The 27855-nt window shown below is 36.7% G+C and overlaps 1 protein-coding gene across 1 annotated transcript in view; it reads left to right on the top strand.

Moving 5' to 3' along the window:
- The first annotated feature begins 555 nt into the window (after positions 1–555).
- The window catches only part of LOC149068996 (uncharacterized), a 40903-nt gene continuing 13603 nt past the window's right edge, over positions 556–27855 (top strand). Inside the window, exons 1-6 of the mRNA XM_089250556.1 lie at positions 556–800; positions 4242–4303; positions 5717–6565; positions 8547–8717; positions 9757–9786; positions 10762–10869. Of these exons, the coding sequence (XP_089106682.1) occupies positions 674–800; positions 4242–4303; positions 5717–6565; positions 8547–8717; positions 9757–9786; positions 10762–10869 (1347 nt within the window). The 5' untranslated portion in view covers positions 556–673. The remainder of the gene's footprint in view (positions 801–4241; positions 4304–5716; positions 6566–8546; positions 8718–9756; positions 9787–10761; positions 10870–27855) is intronic.

Genomic DNA, 27855 nt, shown 5'->3' with positions numbered 1-27855 from the left:
CCCTGCAACATTCTATCGACCCCAGGGAGTGTTAACGCCCACGTTGGGAATCACTGCTTTAACCTCTCCTACAACATTATGGATAATGTCTGAATGTTATAGAGATTCCGTCTTGGACAGTTTTAAGCAGTGGCGTAGGAGCCGGGGTGCTCGAGCACCCACAGTAATTTATCGCGTGTACCTGAGCACCCTGAATTGATTCAGAAATCAAAATTTTCTACGTAAAAATCAATATGATTACCCCCCCCCCCCCCCAGTTTCCTAACACTTTCCTGGTTTTACGCAAAATTTCTTAGTTAAGAAATTAGTCACGCGTAATCGAAATATTGTTCGTTTTACGTCGCGGAAAATTTAGCGGCCCGATGCGGCCGCATCCTTCGCCACCTCCGGCCCCTGGTTATGGCTAGAGGAGAGAGAGTGTGGTTGCTTCTTTTTTTTTCTTTTCCTCCCACTAGAGAGGGTATAGCGGCAGTCTTTAGAACAGCCCAGCCGTAACTTTTCTTCTTCCTACCCCCCGCTTACCCGTCTGACAGAGAGCCGCCGCCAGCGCCCCCTATAAACAACAGGTGTGTTATGAGCTGGTGGTGGTGGCTTGTTTACTTCGGCCATTCACCTGACCCCCCGCTATCTGAGAAATTTCTTCAGTGAGTGAGTGAAACTATTTTATTCAGTGATGGCTGAATCGAATGAGCTGACGTTTGAGGTGGTGATGAGCTTCTTGATTGGCAAAGGCGGCCGCTTGACCAACCACGAATTGGTTTCCCATTTCAGGCCGCTTTTGAACGATCCAGTTAATCAAGGTGAGTTTGTTTGACACAATTTAATGAATGACGCAATCACTTCCGGATCAAACATTTCAAAAATATTTGCATTTGATCAGCTTCGTTGAATCGCAATTATTTAGTTAGTGTTATTATTTCATTGCTTGTAATATCTCATTATTTATTATTTCTTTCTTCTATGGGTGTTGCCCTTTGCGTAAGTGATATTTTGTGAGTCATTGGGGGTGATACAAAGCTTGGACGAAGTGAGTCCAAAAGGGTGTCACCACGAGGGGGGGGGGCGTCGCGAGAGCATTTCCAAAATAAAAACGTCTTGACAATGAATTCATTGCTATCTTTCTAGACGTGAAATGAAAATATGTGGAACCGAAGTAATGACTCACCTCTTTACTGAATGAGCTATTTAACATAGATGTGTTGTAATTCTAAATTCATGGGCCGAACGATGGTGGAACCCCATGATGATTCTCATCATTTTTTTTTCACGCAATAAATTCACTATAGAGGGCCCTTAAGCAGAATATGTCAAAAACTGTGATGTACGCCACAGAAAAATCTCGGGGAGAATTGAAAAAAAAAGTGAAAAAACACTATCATAAGAATTTTTACTGCAGAACATCAACTGAATGCTCGTTGCAGAACAATGTAAAACATTCTGCTGTAGGGATGGGGGGGGGGGGAAGGCCTGTGAAGAGTCTGGTCTGACGGACTTGTTCCAGGATGTGGGGGCCATGCATGGGCGTACCCAGCAAGGGGCAGAAGCTGTCGCCCCCCCCCCCCCAGAAGAGAAATTAAAGTGTAGTAATTGGCACACAGCACAGACATATCAATTTAGTATTGGTTGAGTTGCCCCCCCCCCAACCTCTAGTTCAGATCCTGGGTACGTCCTTGGGGGCCAGGCAGATTTATGGTTCTGCACCCTGTGGGTTAAAAAATTTTTGTTGCCCTCTACAAATTTTATATTGAATTAGTTCTGGTCCACTCATTCCTTAAATTGGCTGCTCCCCGGCTTATATCCTGCTTAGGTCTGCCTCCTGTAAATATATCCCAGTCTTTAAATCGCTCTTTTAGTTTGCTCACATGCTTTCACATGCTCTATGCCACTCTTGTAGTTGCTCAGATGTTTGGGAACTTATGTGGTTGCTCGCATACTATATGTCACTATTGTGATCGCACACATGCGTACTCTGTCTAGGTGACTCTTTAGATCATGGACTTACCCAGCGAGGGGCACAAGGCATTGCCCCCAGCATCAAAGGTAGAGTCGACTGATCTAATGTATATATGTATATGTGAACTGACATCATCATCATCGTGCCCCCCCCCCCCAGACTTCCAAGTCTATCTCCGCCTATGGTTTAGATCCTGGGTACACCCTTGCTTTTGATCACTCACTGACATGTTTCTTAGGTTCTCTTATTTGCAAAAATTTGGTCTGCTGCAGAAAGCTTTAAGACCTTCAACATGATACTTATATAAAACAGAAATTTGGGCGTTTGCCATCTTCATATCCAAATTCGGAAGAAATATAGTATCACCAGTATAGTGATGGTCGGCTGAAGTTGGTTTTCTGGGGTTCCTAAGTTCAAGGTGCGAATGCAAGCCGATCTCCCCATTAAAAAGTCTTGCCCCATAGAGCAACAGTCCTATAGTACAATGGTACGATTATTCAATCACTGCATTTCACTTCTGAAATATAGATGGTAGCACTGAAAAATCAGATACAACACCATATATATGCACTCAGACTGTTTGTTGCACACACACACTCACACTTTATTCACAAATCACTTTCAGATCTTCTCAAACTGGCAATTGTGTTGGCGGCTTCAAACTATGAATGAAGTATAATGATTGAATATTATTTTAGGCCTGATGCTCTCTGTGGTGAGACAATGGGGCTTGAACAGGGGTCCTTGTTATGCGAATCCATTTGACCACATCACTATGACCATATGATGGCATAGCGGCTCCGCTCACTTGCTCCATCACTCTGCCACTCACTCGCTGGTGAAAACTGTTGTCAGTGAGTTTTCCCAGCTGTGATTTTTTCTTTCGATGAATTTTTTGTCTGTTAATTTTCGTATTAATGAATTGCATGGCTGTGAATTGTTGTCAGTAAATTTTCTGTAAATTGTGTTGGTGAAAACTCCTGATTTAGACTTTCGCTATTTTTTACTACTATATCATTAATCCAATGACAGTTTTATTCTTTATTATACCAGTCATCTGGCGATGATGTAGTGTCGATTTTCATTCTAATAATTTCAATTTTTGAATACTAATTAGCAATTACTTTTTTTTTAATTTATCAATACAGTTAACCCATAACTGGCATTGTGAATATTTTGTTCGTAACTGAAATCATGGGTGCCATTTTGACCCCTGCAAGTATTAATGCATTTTATAAATTAACAAAAAGAGTCTTCATAAAAGCAATGGGTTTTTTACATGATTTTATTCATCTGTCAATTAATTAACTAAATAAATTTTCAAATTTCTCTAATTATTTTCTCAAAAATGGTCTTTTACTTAGACACACAGTCGAAAAAGTCGAGGGATACATGACATTTGAAAATTTATTTTAAATTATTTATTAAATTTTTTTGAACATAATTTTCATGATTAAAAAATGAACAGATATGATTGAAATATACTCAGAAAGTAAAATTTAAAAATTAAAGTAATATTTACTACATCTTCACAAGCACCTATATTAGTTTTATTCTAAGACGGAAACAACATCATGGCATGTGGATCACAAAGATCCTGCGTACAATTCACTAACAAGACTGTCCTCCTCCTCACCTTGGATATTTGATGTTTCACCATTAATTTGAAACCATTATCGAGAAAACTGCCATTCTTCCGACACACTGTTTCGATCTGAACACCCCGGACGTCGAACAAAAATAGACTTGCGCAAGTGGCGTCGCTGAGTCATTTTGATCAATGATATAGATGGAAAACAAGAGAGAATAACATCATAAATTTCTCAAGATCATATGAACAACCAGCTTGAAAGGTACTGATAACAGGATGCACCTGATGCATTTCTTTCTCAAGGGAGTGGCATGTTGAGCAATGTGTTGAGCACCCCGCCAGTTGAGCATAAAGAACATAATAAAGTCAGTTTCAATGTATTCATAAAAAATTTTAATCGGGCAAATTTATTTTTTAGATGATTGGTTAAAAGATGCATCTGTCAATTTTGTTTTCTTCAGTCGAATGCAATAATGAAATGTTTCAAGGTTTAAAAATTTTCTGTCACGATTCATTGAAGCATCCTATAAGTTTAATTGAATCACATCATTAAAGCCATTATATTTTTGTAGGTATCTGTGATGCAATATCAAAGTTGAAATACTAATTACACAATTTCTAACACTAATTGCATAATATTATTGAAATGTAATATCAATGGTTCACTATGCAAATTTTTTCTTTCTTTTTTTTTAGTCACAAACAGATTGCAATTCAGAGATATCGTGAATAACATAGCCATCGTACGAGAAGAACAGGTCAGTATTATTTTAAAATATATTGTGCAATTATGTGACTATCAAAAAGGAAAACAATGCAGCAAGTGTGAATGGCAAAAGTTACCCTATTTATTCAATACATAGTGTTTTTTCATTTGGTTATTTAAAATTATATTTACGATTGCAGTTTCCAGATCCAAGAAGTAGGTACCGCCTTAATTTAACAGTAGGCCCTGATTAAGTTAGCTCAACTGTACAGTGAAAAAGTTCTTTTTTCATTACAGTCATATTTTCGAAAATTATTTTATTCTTATTATTATCCTTAACGTTCTTATGCTAAGGACAGCCCACATAAGGATTATGGCTATGTTTTAGAGGCTTTTGTGAAATGCAGGAAAGAGAAATGAAAGCTCTCCTCAGAGGCAGGAACCAAAAAGACGGGTTTACGTTGCAAAAGAGGGGGGGGGGGAGAAAAACAGTACTCATTTGGACGAGTTCACTTTTAGAAGAAAAGAATGAATCAATAAACGTACAAATTTCCCATTTCTTGTTAACATCTCCTTACCAAAATAATGCATGCAAATCAGTAATCCTAATAAAATGCAAAACCATTTTGCTACTCTTTTAACTGATGAAAGTCATAATTTTGCCCACACAAAAATTAATGCTTTGACTGAGGTTATGTGATAGCATTGTGATGTTATACTGCTACTAAACCTCACATGAACCTCGTCAACATTGCTTTGGTGAATTTTGAATTAATTTGCCTATGCCAAAATTAATGGTGTCAATGATAATTTTTGTTGCACCACAGCCATTTCCTGCACACGAGGGCTAATAAGACCGGGACCTATAATTTGTTGCCAATTTTGAACTGCAGCCTTTTTTTATACTCACAGAGTGGTTGGTGTGCTAACCCCTCGGTGTGGGACTCCCTGCAGTAGCAATCTTTTTCTGTGGGTCATGTTGTACCCCCCCCCCCCCCATCCGTGTCAGAAAGTTTCTGGCAATGACAAACTGGGTATCAAACTCGTGACATCTTTAAACATCCTTTCGTACTTTAGGCGAGTATCTTATTGACCTGGGCTACTACACCCTAGTGGTGTCATACCATAAGACAGCGGTTCTCAACTGATGTTCCGTGGAGCCCTCGGGTCTCCGCAGCCGCTTGAGAAAAATAATAAAAAAATAGTAAAATTTAAAAAAATAATTATAAATATTTTTAAATAGTAAAAATATATATCAGTAACTTTGATGAATAATTAAAAAATTGGCCTAAGGGCTCTGCCATAGAATTTTTTTACTTAAAAGGGTTCCGCGAATCAAAGAAGGTTGAGAACCGCTGCCATAAGATATTGTTTTCTGTGACAAATGTTTCCTTTACTCTTTTAACTCACTGGTCCTTATTAATTTTATTCTTGTGATCTGATTTTTCTTTATTGTGATTTTCAGGGTGTAAAATATGTATGTCTAAAAGAAAAATACTTAAGGTCTTTCAACGAAAGTAATGAGATTGAATGCAGCGATGAGTCACTGGAGCTTAACTCTAGCTACAACAGTATCCACTCTGAAACGAACACGGGCAAGCCTCAGAACTACCAACCATATTGGCGTTATAGGTTATCCAGCAATGCAAGTTTGATTCCACCGCCGCCTCTTCTGTCTTTCAAATTCTGCGGTCAGGAGGACAGTTCCTCCCTACCCACACACTTGGCCAGTAGCTCTGGAAGATTTTTCAATGAGTCTTTCTCAGATGATTCTTCATCCAGCTATTCAGACAAATCAAATTCAGTGAATAACTTGTCTAAGAGGAAGAACGAAAACAATTACAATCCGTGCAGTAGGGAAGATCCTGTTCAGTTAGACAATTCGTGGATTCATGAACAAGGTCCAAGGTATCAGCGATATTACTCTGAGCCTAAAGATGTTGATTGGCCATTTCAAGTGAATTCGAGACTATGCAATGGTGATAGGCCTCGAAACAATTCGATTGCTGTTGGCATGGCTGCAGGCAGCTTGCTAAAGTCATCTGACCATGAAGAAAAAGGTAGACAGGTATTAAAACACTCAGCTCAAAGTGATAGCAGTTCATCGTTATATGAAAACCATTGTAAATCTTCCAAAGAAGATGAAATATCGTTGAATAACAGCAGGCCAACGGAGCCTGGTAGTTTCTCCAGTGTTGGTGACTGTGATGCCCAACAGATATCGGAATACCATAGGCTTCGTGAAAACCACCAAACTGAAAACAAAGAAAATATTCGTGATTCCAACAAGATTATAGATATTCGTGATGAAAAAGTATGTTTTTCTTTAAATTAATATTTCATAATTTTTATAATATAATAATCTATATTTAGATGAATGATTCATTCAATTGCCATTTCATATAAACTATATTCACAAATGGATAAGCATGTAAGAGCTGTGGAGAAGTGGGAGGCAATTTTCTCTTTGCCCGTTTTTTAATGAGACAAGGAGTTATTATTATATTAACAGCTGGCTGATGCAAAGTTGAATTCAAGAAAGAAAGAAAATTTATTTTTCATTTGAATTATTTTTTATTTTCATTGAATTTATTTTTTTTCATTAAATTTTTTTTTTCATTTGAATTTTCTTTCTTTCCTGAATTCATCTTCGCATCAGCCAGCTGTTAAAAGCCTTAATATGGATAGTGGGGAGTGACCTCATCCTAGGGTAAGTCTCCATCTGGTGGCAGTGTCAGGAATGGCTTTGGCCAGAGTTAGGGCTGCGGTCCATGTATAGTCCCATTCAGTGCATACAAGCTCTAAGGAAAGATTGAAATTTGTTGTTGCCTTTGTAGTCTAGTGGTCTAGGGCTCTCACCCGGCAAGTGAGAGGACATGGGTTCGATTCCCCCCTCAAGGGCAGTTGAATCTTGTAATCTGGGGAATTGTAGAAACTTCGAGACACCCAAGCTCTGTCACAAGAAGCAACGTAAGCAGTTTGCCTGCCTGCCCTACTGGGGGGGGGGGAGAACCAGGCATCTCCAGCAGCCAGCTGTTAAAAACCTTTGTATGGGTAGCAGAGAGACACCATCCTTGGATAAGGGGTTATTTATTCTTTTTTTGATTATATATGTCCCTAACCAATAATTCATTTTTTTCTTGTGAATTCCATGTGTTTTCATTTTTGCCCCCATTCAAATCTGAATTTCCACCCCCTTTACCCCCTGTTTCTTAATTTCTGCTCCCCCACCCTTCTGTTAGTTGAATTTTCGCCCCCCCCCCCTTCACCCTTTTTCTATAAATTTTTAAGCCATTTGCTCTTTTCTGAATTTCTGCCTCCCCCATTTGCTCTCCAGTATATCTGATCACTTTAAATACGTTAGGGCAGCACATACACACAGAACATGCATTCTGGCATGTGCCGATTTGTTAGAAATTCAGGAATGTGTACGGTTAAGTAGTGCAGTAGTATCTCTGATCACATCATACAACAATGTTTTCAGTAAATTATTAAATTAAATTCAGTAAATTTACATTCAATTGTCTTACATGAAGAATCGTATCCGTCTAATAAAATGACTATTCACATGAAAATGGTTCTAACGAGTGAATTTGAAATTTATATTTTTGAAGTGACGGCATAGTTATGGACGGAAAGACTTGTGACAGAAAAGCTATAGGAACACTTGGAAAAAAAATTAGTCAGCTTAATTTCTACGGGACCTTTTTGATCAAAACAGAAAATATGCTTATTCGGCTAGTGCTTTAAATTATTTTTCAGTTTGTTAAAATCCCTGGGATACATCCAGGACCAGATTTTTGCTTGGGCAAAGGGGACGGGGCATTTTCCCCAAGGCCCCAAAATTTTAAAATTACTGTGTTAATATTGAATTAGAAAATATTTTTGACCCTCACATTTGTAGAGGGCTTTGCCCAGAGTAGCCCATCAGGTCACAATTGGATTCAGTAAAAATTACCAATTGTGGAACATGATTAAAAGTCAGTTTTCTGTTTGCTCATATCACACCTCTTTTAGACCAGTTTTTATTTTCTGTCTTTCAAGGATAGTTTGTTAAACATAGATTGTCTTGCCCGATTGCCAACCTCTGGTTTGGCAAGTGCCAAACAAAATCCTAGTCAAGAAGCGTTAGAGTTCGGAATTCACTCTAAACTACAAAAAGGCATAATAATCAATTGAGGTAGAAGCAAAGTATTCAAAGTGGTAATAAATTCATATGTGTGAGCAGTTTGAATTAAGTACGTATATTTTATGGATTCAGTTTGAACTTTCACGTCCCATGTCTTATCTCCAAGGAAAATGGGAATGAAGAAGAAGATCTTCCAAATGAGTATCGGCCACATAGCGAAAGTGTCAAAGAACGAGCAAGGCGCATCGATAATATGGCTAATGAGCAACCTACTGCAAGTAAAACACCACTTCCGGTTCATACTTCTTCAAAGACAAAGACTTGGAGATCTGAAAAAGTTGGTTACTTTTCTGGTGGCATCAAATAAAATTCTATTTTTAACTCACATAGTTATTGTATAAATGCTGCGATAATCTATAATAAGCCAATAATTATACTGATGTAAAATATTTTATGCATCATACATATGAGTAATATCAATATGATTATGAGAAGATATATTTTTTTCTCTTTTATCTAAAAAATAGCATGTGCTCCTAATTAGGGTTACCAGATTTGACAATTGAGAAAAGAAGATGTGCGCACCCTTAGTGACGTCACGTTTCCCAATTTTCACAACAGATGGCAACACTACTGTGACCAATAAAACTGCCCACGACAATAATTTTTTTTCAACAGAAAGAGAACTGCTAAGAAAAGCGAGAACAGAACAGTTTCTGGGAATTTTAATAGCTATTACTGAATGCGTGTGAAAAACACTCATATTAATGAAGGGATATAATTTTCAAAGTGAGAAAAAAAAAATTCCCCTCAAAAAAAAAAAAGGAAAATTATTACGGAAACCTGAAAAACAGGCAAAAGGGTGAATTTTCAGAAATGTGAGGAGGATGCTTGAAATGGCATAAAAATAGAATATCTGGTAACCCTATTCTTAATGATGTGTTAGAATTATGATAAAAGAGATTGCTATATTCACCAAAAAGGCTTGGAATTTAATCTTGTGTTTGTTCTTTCTCTGTCTTGCAATAACAAGAGATGGTACACCTCTAAATCAACTTACTCAACTGTGTAACTGTTTTTGGGTTTTTATTTCCAGCTCTTTCCACTTGTAAAAACCATAATTTCATAGCAACTTATTTTTCTTTGATGGTGTATAAGTTTTTGGATAAACCAGTATGCGACAGAAATAACACTATCACATATAAGTTATTAATTTTTCTTTTGTTCGCCAAGTTTTGGTTGTATGTGTTATTAACAAGTTGTGCATTTGGTTAAGGGAATAACTGTCAAAATGGTAATAAAGTGTCTGCATTACAGTTTATTTTATCATCAGAATGAAGTCAAATGACCCTGAAATAACTTTTTTTTTGTTCCAGGTTTCAGATGATAACTTATCAGTTGCTTCGGTGAGCATCATTTCATTTAATGTACATAAATCATTATTTAGGAATACATTCTAATTATATAGCAGAGCAAAAATTTTGGGACTATTTCAAAACTGTCATCAAAGGAATAGGAATCTGACATTGGTTTTTCTAATTGTTTTTATTCATTAATTCTGATATGAATCAGACTTATCTGATAGAAAAAGGAAAAATCATCAGCAAAAAAAATTGTATGCACAATTACTACTTTTGCTATGGAATTACCAGGTTTTTGTGATTTCTTGATTTTTGCAAATCCTCCCCACGCCATGTTTGATAGTGAAAACACATTTTTACATTTATTTTATTTTTTTCATGCCATTAGGATCTCTGATCTACACGCAATAAATGACATCATAGAAATTAAATGATTTATACTGCTTGTGATGTATGTATTGATAAAGAAATAATGTATGTGCATGATGGAGTTTGTCAAAAAATTTCATTTTAAATCAAATTGACATTGTATCTTTGTCCAATCAAAGAAACCTCACATGAGCAGCATGAAATTGTTAGTATCACCACTCAAACCCAAGTCTTGATAACTTAAATCGTCGTAGCCGTAAAAACTTTTAAAACTTGTGTAAAATTTAAAACTCATATAAAGTAAAAATGTATGACTTATGTCAGGACAAGCATTTTTTAGTCGTGTGGCATTTCATCTCAGGTAACAAAAAAAAACTTTGTAACGAATAGAAATTTTCTTACTCAAATATTTTGTTTTTAGCAATATTTACTTTACTCAGTCATACTTTCATAATGTCTTGATATTATATTCATAAATACACAAACGGTTATTGTTTGTTCCCCACTCTACAAATCTCCATGATAAGAATGATTTTATGGCATGAAAATGCTGTGAAAAGACGTCCTAAATTATTCATAGGAAAAAAAGATGCAGCAACTTTTTGTTTGTTTTTTTTTTTTTCAATAAAAAACACCTACCTTTCATCTCAGCAATTAGATTCAAAGCTGAGAAGACAGTGGTTTGTGAAAGCCGCACAATCTGACTACCATACAATGGTTGCTTTGCTGAAGAAAGAGCCTCGTCTTGCTGGCATCAGGGTATGTATCTGCAATATGTGAAAAAAAAAGCATTGCCTTTACATATCATATCTCTTCAATATATCTCTTCAGCCTGAAAACATTGTACGATGTTTCAGGATTAAAGATTATGTAAAGTAAATATATAGGGCCCCACTTATCCTACTTTTCCTACTTTTTGATAAAATATTCTACTTTTGTCCTACTTTCTCAGTTTGTCCTACTTTTAATACTTTCTTATCAAATCCTATCTACAAAATTTGTGTAATTGGTTTTAATTGAGCATGATATTGATATATTGCCAAATAGTGCAAATGTTGTAGATTACAATTAATGATTCTGCCAAAGCGGAAATTGTGTTGTTTACAAGGTTATTTGGGGGGGGTGTATGTTTATATTTCTGTGTAGTATTGTTTATATTGCTATTTGGTAGTGTATATATTTCATGTTCTTCCTTTCATGTTTATGTATATTCAAAATATTGAACCAATCTATTAACATATTTATCAGTGTTTGTTTCTCATACAAAATCTGAGACTATAGGGATTTCACATTAATTTGTCTATAATTGAAGTTCCTCTGTTCTGAGCTGTTTACAGCCTTCACTACCCATCAGAAAATTAAAACTTTAGGAACGTCTCATTGAAAAGGATGGGAAGAATTTTTGATACTCCTTTAACCATTTAAGTGGTGTTGACAAGATATCTCGCCTCCTTAAAAGTCTCTTATTTTAGCATTGACAAGTCCAGATATTTTGTAAAGTTGATTTCTCAATAGGACACCTTTCCCTATACCCCTTAGTTTGCACCTGCTGAAAATTGGAAGACAGTCGACTTTATTGGAAAAAATATTTGTAAGGTGAGGGGGAGGGTTGTAATTTCTGCTGTGCTGCTTAAGGGGTTAAAGACTGAAATTTTCTGCATAGTTTTTAGTGTGAAGTTACGGGGGTTCATAAAATAATTTTCACTTGCAGAGAACGTTTTTGTAAACTTAATGCAGGACCATAACTATAGAGGTGGGGGCAACTATCCCGGGCGGCAAAATTTAGGGGGTGGCAGTTTTAGGTGGGAACAAAAAACACAGTTACAAAATTATATAATTTTAAAGGTATGGGATGGCAAAATAATGTTTGTCTCGGGCTGCAAAAATCCTAATTATGGCCCTGCTTTACGTCATACTCTTTTAATGGAGAAATTATAATGGTTGTGCTGGAAATGTTTAGATGTACCTTGTCATGAAGCATGGGCAGTTTGGTCCCATGTGTGCGAAAAATTAGCATGTGCACTATAATTTTAATAGAAAACATCCTGTAGTGATAAATTGTTGAAACCATTTTTTTCTCTCAGTTTTTCTCCTATCCCTTCATTTCAGCTTTCCCAGAATTTCATAACTTTCTAATGAATATTTAGCTGTACACATCTCTGAATAGGTACACACACCCTACATTTTATTAGCCATAACGCCTGTTCCTTCCATTTCACAAAATAAGTTTAAATCTCTAGATTCAACATAATCAGTTTCAAAAACGTATGAAATTTTTTCAGTTCTCCGGAGTATGTCAAGCCCATCTGATTTGTTTTAGATTGCAATCCCCTGTAGTTATGCATCTATGTTTGAATGTTTTTGCCTCCATCCCACTCCTAAGCTATGTTTCTTCCTGTTCTAGTCTCATCGCGGTGGAGGTAATTTTACTGCCATGATGACAGTTTCCCCTCATGTAAGTCAATCAAAATAAACTAGTCAGTGTGACCCATCCCGTGAGCTGAAGATGGAAATATGGAGAAGAGGGATAAAGGTTATTTCCTAAGAATGTGATGTCGTGTATTATTACTATTCTGGCAAAAAAGGTGAAGGAGAAAAAAAAAAAGGGAAATGTGTATGTACATTATGGTTCTCTATGTTCCTGAGCATTTGGTTGACCCGTGCTGCGGAAGAGAGAAGGTCTGTCTCATTTGGGAGAGGAATGGAAGTCTCCGTGACTCTAGCGAGACCCGTCATTTGTCACTGTCTCAATCTTCTTGGTGCATTCAATCATTATAGTCAAGATAGAAGAGAGAAGGTGGGAGAAAGATGGCTTCTCGTCCTCGTCTATTACGGGTATCTTCATTTTTACCCAATGCTGTCCTCTGTCAGTTATGACTAGTTTAACTGTGGAATGTTTGGAGTTTGTCTTTCTTGCAGATTCCTACCGTCAGCCCATGCCATTAATTTCTCTCCGTTGTCAACTCGAAATAACGAGATTTTCGCTACTGCAAGGGGTAATGGAATAACTTTTATGCATTTTTTTGTTTTTAAATATTTAGAAAAAAGCGATGCGCTTGTGTGTGTGTGTGTGTGGATAAATTCAACACATTTCTCTAGGAGTCTAGGGCATTGGTGCTGTAAATTTAATTTAATCCCAATTATGTTCTGATTTTCCAGTTTCTTGAATTAAAAAAGAAAATGATTGCGATTCCCCGTGTCAAGTTGTTTCACTTGATTTTTCTAATTAAAATCCCTTCTTTATCCTCCTTCTGTGCATTTATTCATCATCATGAAGTGTCATCTTGGAGACGTCATCAGCCATCATGGACCGTCATTTTGCAGTCGCCGAGGATCTTAGAAAAATTGATGGCAGCTCTACACATAACAAGCATTACACAGAAACAAACATTACGTTACGTTCACAATACATACGACACGTACGTTTGTACATGTGTACGTTCACGACACGCACATTCCAACATGTACCAATTCGTTAGAAGTTCCGCAGAGGAATGTGGACGATGTGCATGTGTGGTTTAGTAGTAGCCGTCGAAGATCATCTCTGCTCTGCATAAGTAATCGATGAACATTCCTAAAGTTTTACAATAAATATTTTCTCCATTTTCTTTTTGCTGTAGTCTTGGAAGCAATTTTTTTTTTCTGTAGCTGTCGAAAGCCATTTTCCTGATTGTCTTCTGCAGATAAGACCAGAGGCAAAATTTTTATATTCCTTAACTCTGGTTCGAATTTTAATTTTTAATTTCCTCTTATTATTATTTTTCAATGTTTTCTTGTTCGATAGTTACCATTGATAGATAACTTCGTAGATCTTAGATGATCTTTGTATTTTCAATTTGAAGACGAACTACACTACCTTGGGGGGGGGGGGTGGTGATGCGCATTGACTGCACATGTAATCCGTAACTTAGACTTCCTTTCACAAATGTTAAGATGGTCGGTCGAATTTCGACAAAAGCTAATTCAATTGCATCTTTTTTTTAACTCTAGAAAGGCTGAATGAGAATGAAAGGAGAGATGCTCACAGCGCCCCGACCTCCGGAAATCTCTCCGTTTCCCAATTTGCTAGAACTACTGACAATCCCTCATTCTAGCACCAAGCTGTCAGATCCGTGTGTATTTGTGTCAAAAATAACAGTTATCGTATTATGAGTAGCTTATAACGGCTAAGCCCCGTGGATTTCCCCTTCCTCTCACTTGTTAGGATGGATAAATGATCTGTGGGGAATGGCCACATGGGTGGGGGAGAGAAAACGTCAGTGGGACCAAATGCATAAAGCATCAACGTGGAATAAAAAACGTCCTTTTGAACAGGGGAAAAAAAATACTCACTTCTACATGCTTCCAAATATTTGACAGGATCTTATCAAGACGGTTAATAGAGTGGCACACTGTAAAAAACTTGTCTCTAATTTATTTTTTTTTCTCCCACTTGGACATCCTCCCTCCTTTATCTGTTGTTAATAACTGGGGCAGAAGTCGGGAGTTCGTCTGAGGATGTGTGTTCATTCGCGTCTCGTCTTCTAGTTCACGCGATGATTGATGCACTCGAAACTGATTTGTCTCATGACAGTTTCACGCCTCAGCGTTAGAAGATACGTGTTTTGTGCAGAAAATTCATTACAGCATATGACCTCGGTTCCCATATGAGAGTGCTTTCTGTTGTCGCTCTGCTGGCTGTTATCTTTTATAATAGGTATGCTAGAGACTAGTATATAAAATAAGGTAGTGAAAAAATGTTGACACCCCCCCCCCTTTTTCACTTTCTGGATACATATTAATTTATTTTTCCCGACTCCGATGGCACATTGTCGCCCTGAATTATGTTTCTGATGAATGCAAATCATTTTTTTTAATGGATATTGCAATTGGTTATGATTTGCAAGTGATAAATTTTTTGATTTGTATAAAAATAATTAACCAGTGCTGTACAATTCAAAAACAACGTTCGGCCTTTGATGAAAATTGGTAATTATTATGATTAGGAATGTGTTTTATTTTTGACGAAATTTTATCTTGTGATGCGTGTCTCGTGAAAGAGATACAATTACAATTTTACATCACTATTTGTTTAACGCTTTTCTCAAGTTTTGTGACTGAGATTTGCACCTGTCTATTTTTTGTTTTCTACTTTGCTAATTCTTGTATCGTATTCCGTTTTCTCTTTCTTTTTACATGGCTCCGTGGGACTAGGACATAACATCGGTAAGTTTCTATCTGAATATTGTCATTATTTTCTTCTTTGTTTGTTGGTTTTTTTTTAATTTCATCAAGCACAAATCCAATTTTTTCATATATTTTATATTATTTAGTTTTGTTAATTGGCCATAAGCGACTGATAAACTGCCAATCAAAAGATTCACCGAGTCGTACTTACGTAATAGCAACTTGAGTAATGAGATAATTAAGGCCTTCAAGGCCCCGAACTTCAACCCCCCCCCCCCCCCGCCCCGTCAATCTAATTGGAAGTAAAGAGATTGAGATCAATTTCTTAGATGATCATGCTCCTGCAGCAATCACGGTACGACCGTGATGGCTGTACGAATCTGGTTTTTACTGTATTGGTAATCTGAATGTGAGAGAATGTATTTAGAGAAATATACATAGAATTGTGCAAAGACACATTTTCAAAATCTCAATATGAAAAGTAAGTTGTTTTATAGGTTTCTTGAAGCACAGTCTCGTTCATTTAATATTAGTGAAGAAATATAGTCACTAATACCACTGGATATATTCCAAAATATTTGGTAAGCCTCACGTGCATTTGTATATACAATAAGAAACGTAATTTACAAGTAATTCTCACTTTTATTAATTTTTAAATATTTGCTCAAAATCAGTAGTATGGTAAGTAAAGAAACATACCTATTAAGTTATGTAAAAGTGACATATCCACCTTTTTTTTTTCTTTTGTTTACGCTCGTTATAACAACCCCATGTTGTAGCGATCATTCCATTACAACGACCGGTAAGAGAAACCCCAAATGGTTTCATATAACGACTGCGCTATATGTTTTCCTTTCGATATAACGTCCTGTTTGCGTGGAACGATGGGGGTGGGGGGGGGTCGTTATGACGAGCGTCGACCGTGGTACAATTAAATATCTTTTTGTTTGATTTTTTTTATTTATCTAGTGTATAAATGCAATTGATTTTTTTCCTTCACAATCGACATATTAATTTTCACAAGTTTATAACTATTTTTTTCACAAATGCAGATTATTTTTGTTGGCTCTATATCAACAGCCTCTTTAAAAAAATGGATTACTGCTAGAAAATAAACCCATTCGGTTTTTCAAAGTGTTAAAATTGAATAGTATGGGCAAAGGGGGTGCTAATCGGAATGCCTGTCTAACTGAGGACCGAAAAAGAATAGACTAGACTTCCAAAAGAATAAGTTGATTCGCTATCGCTCGTTTAATTTCCGGACCAGGAGAATATTTTTCGTTCTGGAAAATAGGACTTTTTTTTTCATTATTATTCGCGTCTTTCGCTTGTACCATTGAGTTCTTTCACTCTACAGGGCGAGAATAGAAGTTTCGCAGAGCTTCTGATACTACTGTAGCGTATTCGAAGACGTCGAGAGAGAGAGAGAAAGGGAGAGCCATAGCTTGACCACCTGCCCCTTGGAAAACCTCTTTTTCCGGTAGGGAATTCGCTTATCTATATTCACGGGTCTATTTTTTCCCCCAGGTCGCCCATTGTTTGGAATCGATCGTGGAATATCCGATGGACCATCCATCACTCTTTCTACGGTAAAATGGCAATGGCAGTGAACGAGAGCGGAGAGGCTGGGTTTCAACTAACGGGCAGATGAAAAGCGAAATGATAACTACTTCTGTTACTCCGTTGTGCATCCATCCCCTTCCTCCTACTGTATTAAATACGCTAGACGTTAGTATCTCAGTATCGAGTGTCAAGAATGACTTGCTAGTGAAAAACGTTCGCTAAAAATGTTCCAAAATTTGTGAAAACCTTTGACTCTATGGGAAAAAGCTAATTTAAATCTACGAAAGCTCCAATGCCTCGTAAAGTCACTCATAATACACTGTGCACTGTTTTTCTTTTCTAAGCAGAACAAATTTTATTCTGTACTGTACCGTGTCTTTGGACTTGAAAAAAAAAAACGCATATCGCTATGAGAAAAATAATTTTTAAGCTGATTTTCAAGGGTTTCCCCCCGAACTCTAGTGGGAAAGGGGGATTATGTAATCTTTCTTTTCCTGAGCACATTGAAAGCAGAGAAGGGGGCCACTTAAGTGATCTTTAGTTGTACCGCGGGCCGCATAAGTGGTCTTTAAATCCGCCGCGGGTCACTTAAGTGATCTGAGAATGTGCCCCCCCCCCCCGCTTAGTTACTCTTACAAAATTAGGTGTTTGAGGTTTCAAATCTAATTTTGTAAGAGTGAAGTCGGAGTCATCTTTAGTCTCAGGTGACTCCGATGGTCACATTTGGCCCGCGCGTCATGGGTTCAGCACTATTTGGGGGTTGTTAGTACGCTGTCTTGGTTCATGTCAGTTTTTCTCGCCAATTCGTGTTTGTTGTTTTTACCTCAGCACTGAAGCCTAAATTTCAGGATGCAAAAATAGCGCTGTAGATTGATTTACGAGGCCGCAACTAGATGCTTGGTCAGCCAGGACAAGCATACATTTTGGCACCCCCTTGTAATGTTGAAAGAGAGTTTAAAGGGTAAAATTTTCGCTCCCTCTCGTTCGGCGCCTTGGGAATCAGACAGTACAGCCCTGTCGATTAATCAATTATGATATAACCGTATCAATATAATCATACATTCTAATATAATCAATTATATAATTATCGTAATCAATTACAGAACGGAATATTATTTTAAATTTTCATAGATCGGAGAGAAATTTTAGAGTTGTTTTTTTTTTCTTTTCTTTTTTTCAGAAATAAAACGACCATTTCCAATAGCTGTCACATTTTCATGAGCCCGTTAGTGGCCATTGTTGAGACGTTTTACTTTATTTTAATTGATTCTCAAACTTTAGCCACCCGTGGCTTCCCAGCATAAGCACTTCGAGGCACTAAACAGGCACACTTCAATATTGCCCACTCGCTTCGACGCACACTTTGAGGATCACTGTTTTGGAGCGGAGTTTTTGCAATGTACACACACACACACAAGTTTTCGGGGAGCCCTTGAAGATTATAAAGCTGTTCCGCAGAACCCTTACAAATTTTGAATATTTCTCTAACACAAGCGTGTCCCGTTAAGTTCACGTGAGTTCTGCTCTTCAGGAATCCTTGTATTCTCAATGTTTCCAAGAAACAAACTATTTAGGACTTGAGTTTAGATTTTTGTACAGCGAAGGATGTGACGCTGCGATCGCAACCGGGTGAGGCAGGGGTTATGAGGGGGAAAAAAGAAAATAAAAAAATCTCGAGTATTATAATCGTCAGTTTACGACATACATACTCAACCCATGACCCGCGGGCCGAAAACCTAAATTTGTAAAATGGCCCAAGGTGACCCCATTTACCAGTTGACTGGCGTAAGTTACACGTCACTTAACTAGCTTGGGTGTAAGCGCCCGAGTGGCGTGGTGGTGAGATGCTCGTCTACCATCGTAAGTTCGCCATCAGGTCCCAGGTTTGAACCGGGGGAAGAAGATAAGAAATTTTCCCTAACTATCTTGAAGCTACCATCGGGCGCCTTCATTTCCAACCCAACACGTTAATAGTAGTAAATTGCGGTAAAGTGGTACTGCCAAAGTAGTTGTGTTTTTGTGTAGTAGTAGCAGCTGCTTGGGGTGCTGTTTCAGATCGCTTGAGTGGCACGGCTTATTTACAAATCACTTGAGGGGGCCCGTGACAAGTTTTCAAACTAATGAAGTTGCCCGCACTCTCCAAAGGTCTGAGCACCCTTGGTTTAGATAAATGCGAAATTACTATGAAAAGTGTTTTTTCCTACCCAATTTCAAATTCCTTATTTATTCTCTTGCGATATATTTTCTACATTGCCGTGTCCTAATTCTGATGTTTTTCTTTTTTCTCCCCATATTTTTCCTGATATTGGAATAACCGTCTAATCAGGGTGTGAGTATAAATTTTATTGGTGGAATTTTTGTTTCGTCTTTTATGTGTATTAATTTATCTACGTAATCAATGATGTCTAAGATTCAAAAGAAAAAAAAACTGATTGTGGTATTTGATAATCATTTTTAGCTGCTTCGAGTGTTAAGTAACTAACTTACATTTCTGTTTGATACAATATAATCATTAGATCCCGGAAGTTCGGGCAAAATGCCTTTTTTTTTTGCCTTTTTTAAACTTTTTTGGTAAAAATGCCTTTTTTTTTATTTTCGAGCCATAAATGCCTATTTTAACATAGTTTTAAGTTTATTAGTGAATTTGAGAGTCCATAATCGGTAAAACTTGGATATTTTTGGCATTGAGAACTTCAAAAGAATTGCTCTTCCAACTCTCGGTATTAAGTACCGTGAGAAAGCCCGCTTCCAGCTCCATTTAGACGCAAACAAGTGATCTGAGAGATTGGTGTTACCATGCATTAACTTTGCTTTAGCCGGATGGTGTTAGAAGTGAATGATTTTGTTTCAGATGAACGCAGCAATGACTATAGGTGAAATGGACGACTTCAGTGCGTCACGAGCTTCGCGCGAGGCTTTCTGCTTTAGAAGGTGTTGGTATAGTGAACCGATGATTTTCGCAAGAGGTCTTGAATTGACGTCATGGTTCACACAAGGCGGGGTAGGATCAGACAAGGCTGGCTATTATTAAACAACTAAGCGGGAAATGCACAACACACCATGGCTATTTATTAAACATACATATCTAGTAGTCGATTACATTGACAAGAGTCGCCTTGGGCTTAGTTATTGGCAGATGCGCCCACACAGGGCCCCACGTTTGAAGGAGTCTTGCATACGTGGTAAAATATTAAGAAGTCACTTTTTTTAAAACAAAAACAGAGCAAGATAGCCATGTTTCAACTATAGAAATGATGATGATTATTCCAAATAATACAAGTAAACGAGAATTATTCTCGCTACTCGAGGAAGCCCCACAGATCATTTTCTCTATTTGTTCCGCGTCTGGTAATGGTGGCCCTGGAATTAGCCTAATCCTGAGTGTCCACTAACGCTTTATTTTGTGCTTGAAATCAATTTAACTTGGATAATAATGTAGTTATGACATGAATGTCGCTCTCCACTTGTTAATACAAGATATACAGAAGACTGGATGTTGTGAAGATATTTATTATTTGAGATGTTGATTTTTTTAAGGAAGGAAAAAACTCATCTCTCCCGGTAGAGGCAGAGATGAGTTTTTTCCTTCCTTAAAAAAATCAACATCTCAAATAATAAATATCTTCACAACATCCAGTCTTCTGTATATCTTGAATAATGTAGTTATTATAAACTGTAATTAAAACAATAGGCGGATTAAACGCAATCGATTTTTCAGCTAGTTTTTGGACCCTTAATACCTTTGTTTTTAGTTATTTTGTCTTCCTTCCAAAAATTATAAATGCCTTTTTACCTGCCTATTTCGACCATTTTTTAGTGCCTAAACTTCCGGGCTGTAATAGTCATCCTTCACTCGTGTTCAGCCAAATTCTGCCAGTTTTTTTATGCATGTATTCTAAGTTGATATTCGCATTTTTTTTTTCTTTTCACGAGTGATATCAAATACTTTTAAAGTATGTAACTTTTTTTTTCTTTTTATATTTCAATTTATGGTGGGATAACGTCATGTGCTGTTGATGATATTCTTCCAATGTAATTATGGGTGTGTTTTTAGTTCGTGAGTATTTTTTTTTCTCATTTTTGTTTTCGTTTTTATTACAGGAAAACTGATCAGAACGTTTTACTGCTGCTCATTTTATTTTCTTGTTTACTCGTTATTTTCATTTTAAAATACTTTTGACGAGATAAAGCATTTATCCCGCTCACAACTTTTCTATTCTCTTCGACATATAAGTTTGCAATTTTAACTGTATTATACAAAACAGTCAATCAATTGAAAATAATTAAAACCGCAAATTTATGTCGAGGAAAATAAGAAAGTTTTGTGCGGAATAAATTCCTTATCTCGTCAAACGCATTTTTAAAAAAAAATATCGAGAAAAATCCTTCAGTTTTATGAATTTTCAAACTATTTACAAATTTGTGGACACCCTTTCATTGAATACGTTCAGCTCATATATATATATATATATATATATATATATATATATATATATATTTCAAAATCGGAATTATATACAGGTTGTCCCATAAATTTGTAAGTAGTTTGAAAATTCATAAAAATTGAAGAAATTGTTATATTAAGAAAACACTAACAAATACGACAAATATGTGGACACAATAGGAAATTCCTAATACATTTCGACACATAGTGGGTGTCGCCTTCAGAGGAAAATATATAACCACTAATAACGTAGGAATTTCGTATTCTTATATATTAGCCTTAATCGTTGGTTTTTTCTTAGTATTCTTGGACGAAGTTTATATACTATTCCTGGAATTTTTATATTTGAATGCGGTTCGCGAAAAAGTCATTCTCACCAAACGGAATTTTTTTTTTGGTACAGAAAAAAACAATTTCTTAATTTTTGTTGATAGAGGACGCTGCACAAAAGCAAATCACTCTGGAAATGTCATTCTATATATCTATCTATCAGAGTCTTATAAAATGCATGGTGTACAATTCCTGGTGCTCATTCCTGAGTTTTCCCGTCACTGCGCTTACATGGTGTTTTCATTGTGATGTTGGCATTAGTGGATAAAGCACTATTGGTGAAATTGTTTGAACTCAGTCACGAATCGCCGGCTGTAACTTTACGAACGTGTCGGACACAGAAGAGATGAAAGAAGGGTGCAGCACCAAATTTCGACGAAATTTCGGACTAATTTTTTACTGTACCAAAAAAATCCCCATCCGGGAGAATAACTTTTTCGTAAACCACCTTCAAATTTATTGAAGGTGGAGTTTTTATTCCTTGAGTTTTTATATAGTTTTAAACTATTTACGTATTTATGGGACACCCTGTACTTATTTTGATTCGCAAATACTAGAAAGAATTCTGAACGGAAATTTTTCTTGGTATAGATCTGTGCATAATGTCGTGAAAAGATATGAGCTAATTTATTTATTTATTTTCTAATCGTCTAAATTTCGGAGTACTTGTGAAATTAATGCTGAAAAAAAAACTTCGGAAGAAAATAGGGTTAAACGTTATAGAGTAAGGGTTGTGCTGGAAACTGAATATATTTTAGTATGATGATAATAATAAATCGGTTTCTAAAAATCTGGCACAAAAACCATCTGTGTTTTTTTTTGCTCCTTCCCTAGTAATCATTCGCTGCTACGTACCATGTAAACATCCTGTTACAAGCACAGGTATCGTTTGAAGGATGAGGCTGTTAGTGACACATTTTCATGTATAACTGTACATGTATTGGATATTATGTTTTCTTTCTAGTTAAGGCAAGATGTTTTGTGTGTATATCCCTAACTACGGAAATGGCTAATTTTTACGCTTCCGTCTCTCTCATTCTCTCTGTGTGCAGAATTTCGGCTATGCTGTACCGGGTGTTTGGAATTTCGTAACGAGGAAAAAATAAATAGAATTCGCAATCTCGCGCGTGGCTGCGGAAAACATCCGCCTGTAATTATCATGTCCAGCGTTTTTTGTTTTTGCTTTTTTTCGTGGCAAATCATGGAGAAAAGAAACAAAAATATATTCGACTTTTCCAATGTACTCCTTGGAGAGCTTTGAGTTTTCTTCATCTGTGTAGTGGATATTTCTGGTTTCTTCAATCGCCCGAGAAATAGGAGTACTAGGTTCCCGCGTGCTCGATGGAATTTGAAGATTGCATTGAGATTTCACTGCATTGTGTATTAATGATACTCTGCGGATCAAGAGAAAAATATAATTGTATTGTATTAAATACCTGGGCATATTATAATCTATTCCGATCTCCGCTGGAACCTTTACGTTGATTATATCTTTAATAAATGTTTCCAAAAACTCTTTTTACTTCGCCGTAACCTGAAATACTCCACCCGTCATGTCCGTCACTTATGCTGCCAGACTCTCTCCTATGCCTGTGAAGCCTGGGATCCCCATGCCCAAGCCAACATAGACAAGAATATATCCAAAATAAGTCCACTCGCTTCATTTTTAACTGTTGGTCTTCATCTGTCTCCATATCGGAACTCAAGCTCCAACTCAATATCCAACCGCTCTCCTCTTTTCGACTTATGTCGTTTGAATTTTCTTTATGAAATCCTCCATGGGTTTTTTAATGTTGACACTTCCAACATTCTAATTAAACCCTCACATTTCTCTGTGTTAGACTCAATCATTCCCAAAAATTTCAGCCCATCTTTGCCCCTTCAGATTGTCACAAATTTAGCTTCTTCCCAAGAACTATTATCGACTGGAACAACCTACCACCAAATATTGTAGATTGTACTACATTTTCCGAATTTTCCTGTTCCATCAATCGTCATTTTCGTCATTCATAACTTCCGCATCCTCTTGTATAGGCCTCGGTCAAACAATATTGAATAATAAAAAAAAATAAATAAATTGGAAAGCGATTATTGTTATTCTTATATCGAGATGTAACATTACCATCGTGTGCAACAGAATTTATTCTTTGACCTTTGAAGACCAGACACACCCCGCTTCCCATCTCAGAGAGATATCGAAGCGTTCCCGAAGGAAAGCGTTCTGTTCTTAAAACAGAATTTATTCTGTTTTGTCATCTCTTCGGCAATTTCTAGTTTTACAAAAAATGCACTTTTAAGTATTTATTCGCCGCAAAAAAAAATGTAATTTGTTGATTCATAAAATTCAGTTGTTTTATCCCTGTAAAAATGTTTACCGCATCACACTTCTATGTCTTTTCATAAAATATCTTCGTTATGTACTTTGATAAAATTAATATGTGTACTTATAATATAGGCTCACAGCAATTTTATTTACGGTTTGAAGGTGCATTGCGAAAAGTTTCGTTTTTACTAGGCATCCTCGGACAAAAGCTAGTGAGGAATTCAAAAATATATCGAATGTGATTTTGTGGGAAATGTAATAGCATATCGTTGTAGCGATTTCAAAATCTTTTCAAAAGCTATCGTTATAGAGGGATTCATCTGAGCAAAGTATAACGTTGTAACGAGAGGATGTAAAGTAGGGCTGTATCCGATCCTTCATTATATCGAGGGGAATTTAACATTAGAGTATATGCAAACAAGATCTGAAAAAATATAGCTGCAGAGTATAGAGGGATTTATCGTTACACATCGGGTATCGTTATAGTGAGTTTCCACTGTACTGTATAACATAAAATTTAAAGTGGGTATATTAGCCGCTGTGGTGGTCGAGTGGTTATAGTGCCGGACTCGTGATGCGAGGATCCGGGTTCGAACCCCACAGTGGTGGTCGGCTGAAGTTGGTTTTCTGTGGTTCCCAACTTCAAGGCGCAAATGCGAGCCGATCTCCCCGTTAAAAAGTCTCGCCACAGAGAGCAACAGTCCTACAACGGTAAATCATTCAACCATAACACTTCACTCATAGTTAGTAAAACTGGGGGCAGATAACAACACATAACAAGCATTACACAGAAACAAACTTTACGTCAGGTTGCACTACACGTACACGCACATTCTCGCATGTACCGATTCGTTGGGGGGTTCCGCGGGGGGGGGTGCATGTGTGGTGTAGCAGTAGTAGGTAGGGCCTCCAAAAAATGGCTCGGGGATCCATGATGTTCTTAAGTCAGCCACCTCGTTGGGCAATTTGCCTGTTGTGGCGTTGTATTTGTATTCATTTGTATTCATTTGTATATGTAGGCCATTTGAAACGAATTTTCCCTCGGAAATGTCTATTTTCTACCTCAGAGGTCAACATTTGGCCTTCGGAGCTTTTTGTCGTCGCCCGCCGATTTTCGAGATATGGTTGAAAACATTGAAAGAAGATTAATTCTATAATTAATGAAAGAAATAATTTCAAAAATAGAATTTTCGTAACAAATAATTTCAGAATTGGTGAAAAAAATAACTTCAATGAGAGAAATAATTTCGCAATTTCTGATAGAAATTATTTCACAATTAATAAAAGAATAATTGCATAGCTATTGAAAGAAATAATTTCAAAATATATTGAAAAGGAAAATTATTTTTCAGAATTACCGAAATAAACAATGAAGAATCATTTAGTGATTTCTGGTTAAAAATTAATCTCAGAATTAATTTAATCAGTAATTAACCAACAACTTTTTCTGAATTTATGAAAAAAGTTATTTTAGAACTAATCAAAATTGATAATTAATGAAAAAAATAATTTCAGAATAAATGGAAGTCTTCAATTATTTTTGCCCTCTTGTTTAACTCGGGGCCCTTGTAAGATGTCACTAAATTACTTGAGTCGGTAATCCGCGGGCTTCGTGGGAAGTTTCAATTTGGCCCGCCGTATCTGAAAGGTTGATGATTGCTGTCCTACTGCCTTCCGTAGAATACCACTGATTATGACTGTATTTGAATAAGGATTTTACCTCCCGCTTAACCGTTCAAGGCACACCACTCAACTATACATCAACGTATAATTTTTAAAAATCTGTTTATTTCAAATATTCGTACTTTCAATAAATTGTTAATTATGATTTGAAGCGTTTCTTCCATACCTTTTACTACAAAAATACGAAAATTTCGCTCTGCTCGTGTTTTGTGATGATTTCTTTCGCGTTTCACGATGGCATCTCAAGTTAAAGGAGGCTCCTAGGACTTCTGTAAAGAATTGAAAATTTTATTCCGTATGAACCGATGACATTTCAACTATGCCATTTGAAATAAAGACATCGATAAATGATCATCCTATGAGGTCAGTAGTGGGTGTGAGCTTCAAACTCACCAATATCCAATGGCGGGTGTCACGACTGTCTATCAACCGCATTTCTTATTGTCTCCCTCCTTTCGGTCACAAGGAAAAAAAAAATCAGAGTAAAAATGGCGTTTACTTAGAAATTTATAGTACGGTAACGAAATTAATACGACAGACAAACAACCTGCCGTTTATAAGAGAGAGAAAAAAAGGTGGTCCTACTGTACTCATGAAAAACGATAGGTCCGGTTTTGTTCGCCTTTTCTGGTCAGCTCTTTACAGAACAAAAAATATGGAAAATAAGGAAAGAAATAAATATATGTGTGTATATATATAACAAAAGACATCCAGCAAAGAGAATAACGACGCTGGAGGGTCATTAAAGCAGCGGGGGCTATCTGGCAACGGGTCCCGATGATGTGCAGTCACACGGTGGCCTTAACGTGGTTTATGGTCAGTCAGTCTGGGCCCCCGCACGGAGCGCAGCGGCGCGTCATTCCTCAACCAGTCTTGAGTAAAAAACAAACCTACGGAGAGAAAAATGATTGAGAAAAAAATGCAAGGCCGCTAGAAAGGAGGTTAATTTTTGTTTCTTCTAATGCGCTTGGAGAATGGAAATTAACCGGAGCTGGCTGGAAGCGAAATAAATTCTAAAATCACGATAATAAATAAATAACTTAGCTTGGACTTTTTGAAAGACTAGTAATCGATTGGTCGTAATCAATCATATGAGTCTGGCATTTTTACGTTAAAGTTTATGCATGGTTGTCGCGTAAAGCAGTCAAGATTTTCCATGTCGAAATGAGTGGCAACATATTTTATAATTATACTTGTTTTACTACTACGAAACAGAGTTATTGATTTTGTGACTTTCAGTGTCAATGGACAATGTGAAAAATATCGATACCCAAACATTCGAACTGCACTATGGAAAACGGACCGCAAGCTTATAACAAACCTATGGATATAACGAACAAAATTTACACTTCTCCTTTCTCTCTCCATTTTTTATTCGGCTATAACGAACCATCAGAAGAATGCAAATCAGATGCAATTCAATGTGATATTAAATTTATACCCTCTTTGAATGGAACGATGATTCATAATTTTGTGTGTATCAGATCGCGATCAGTACTTCGAGCAGACATAATAGTGTAATTTTTTTTTCCAACATTTGTATCATAATTATCAAGCTTTAGTCACGATGTTTGTGTTGTTGATCATGTTTAATTATCATGTGTTGGAAGTAAAGAAGAAAATGCACTTAATTAAAAAATTGCCGATGTAATTGCAATTTTGTTAAACAATTTCTTATACGATCATTTTTAGATTGTAATTATTATCAATAATGCAGGGTTTCTACAATTAAAGTTCCCTCTTGTTCTAAGCTGTCGACAGCCGTAACTATTCGTCAGGAAACTTTGGGAACGTCTCAGTGAAGAGGTGGAGAAAGTGCTCAAGTGTCATGGCTACGTATCTTCGTGAAAATCTTCAGCAGAACCTTTTTCAGTCTTAGTTCTTCACTGAAGACTGTCACGTTGACTTTACAAGAAGTTGTCTTGCTGGTGGAACTATTTTACAGAAATAGTGGTTCTTCAGAAGAGAGAGAAGCATGGTGGAGATTTTCAGTTTTTGAAAAAGCTTTAAGAATTACACTCTGCCTCTTCCCCAAATTGATGAAACTTTCAGGATGCTTGCCCGGGGCAACCAACACCAGCTATAGAGAAGTGTTGTTTATGCTATAGAAGGTGTTGCCTATAATCGACGGTGGGATACCATCAACACATGCGATTTTCGCTATTTTAAGAAAACATTCTCTCATGAATAGTTAAGGCTGTTGATAGCTCAGAACATAGAAGTTTCTCTGTAAATC

The sequence above is a fragment of the Pholcus phalangioides genome, unplaced genomic scaffold, assembly GCF_987345545.1.
Source record: "Pholcus phalangioides strain wild (caught in Gottingen) unplaced genomic scaffold, Ppha-v1.0 ptg000024l_1, whole genome shotgun sequence".
Taxonomy (NCBI): domain Eukaryota; kingdom Metazoa; phylum Arthropoda; class Arachnida; order Araneae; family Pholcidae; genus Pholcus; species Pholcus phalangioides.
The sequence above is the reverse complement of the archived record's forward strand: the minus strand, read 5'-3'. Positions and strand labels throughout refer to the sequence as shown.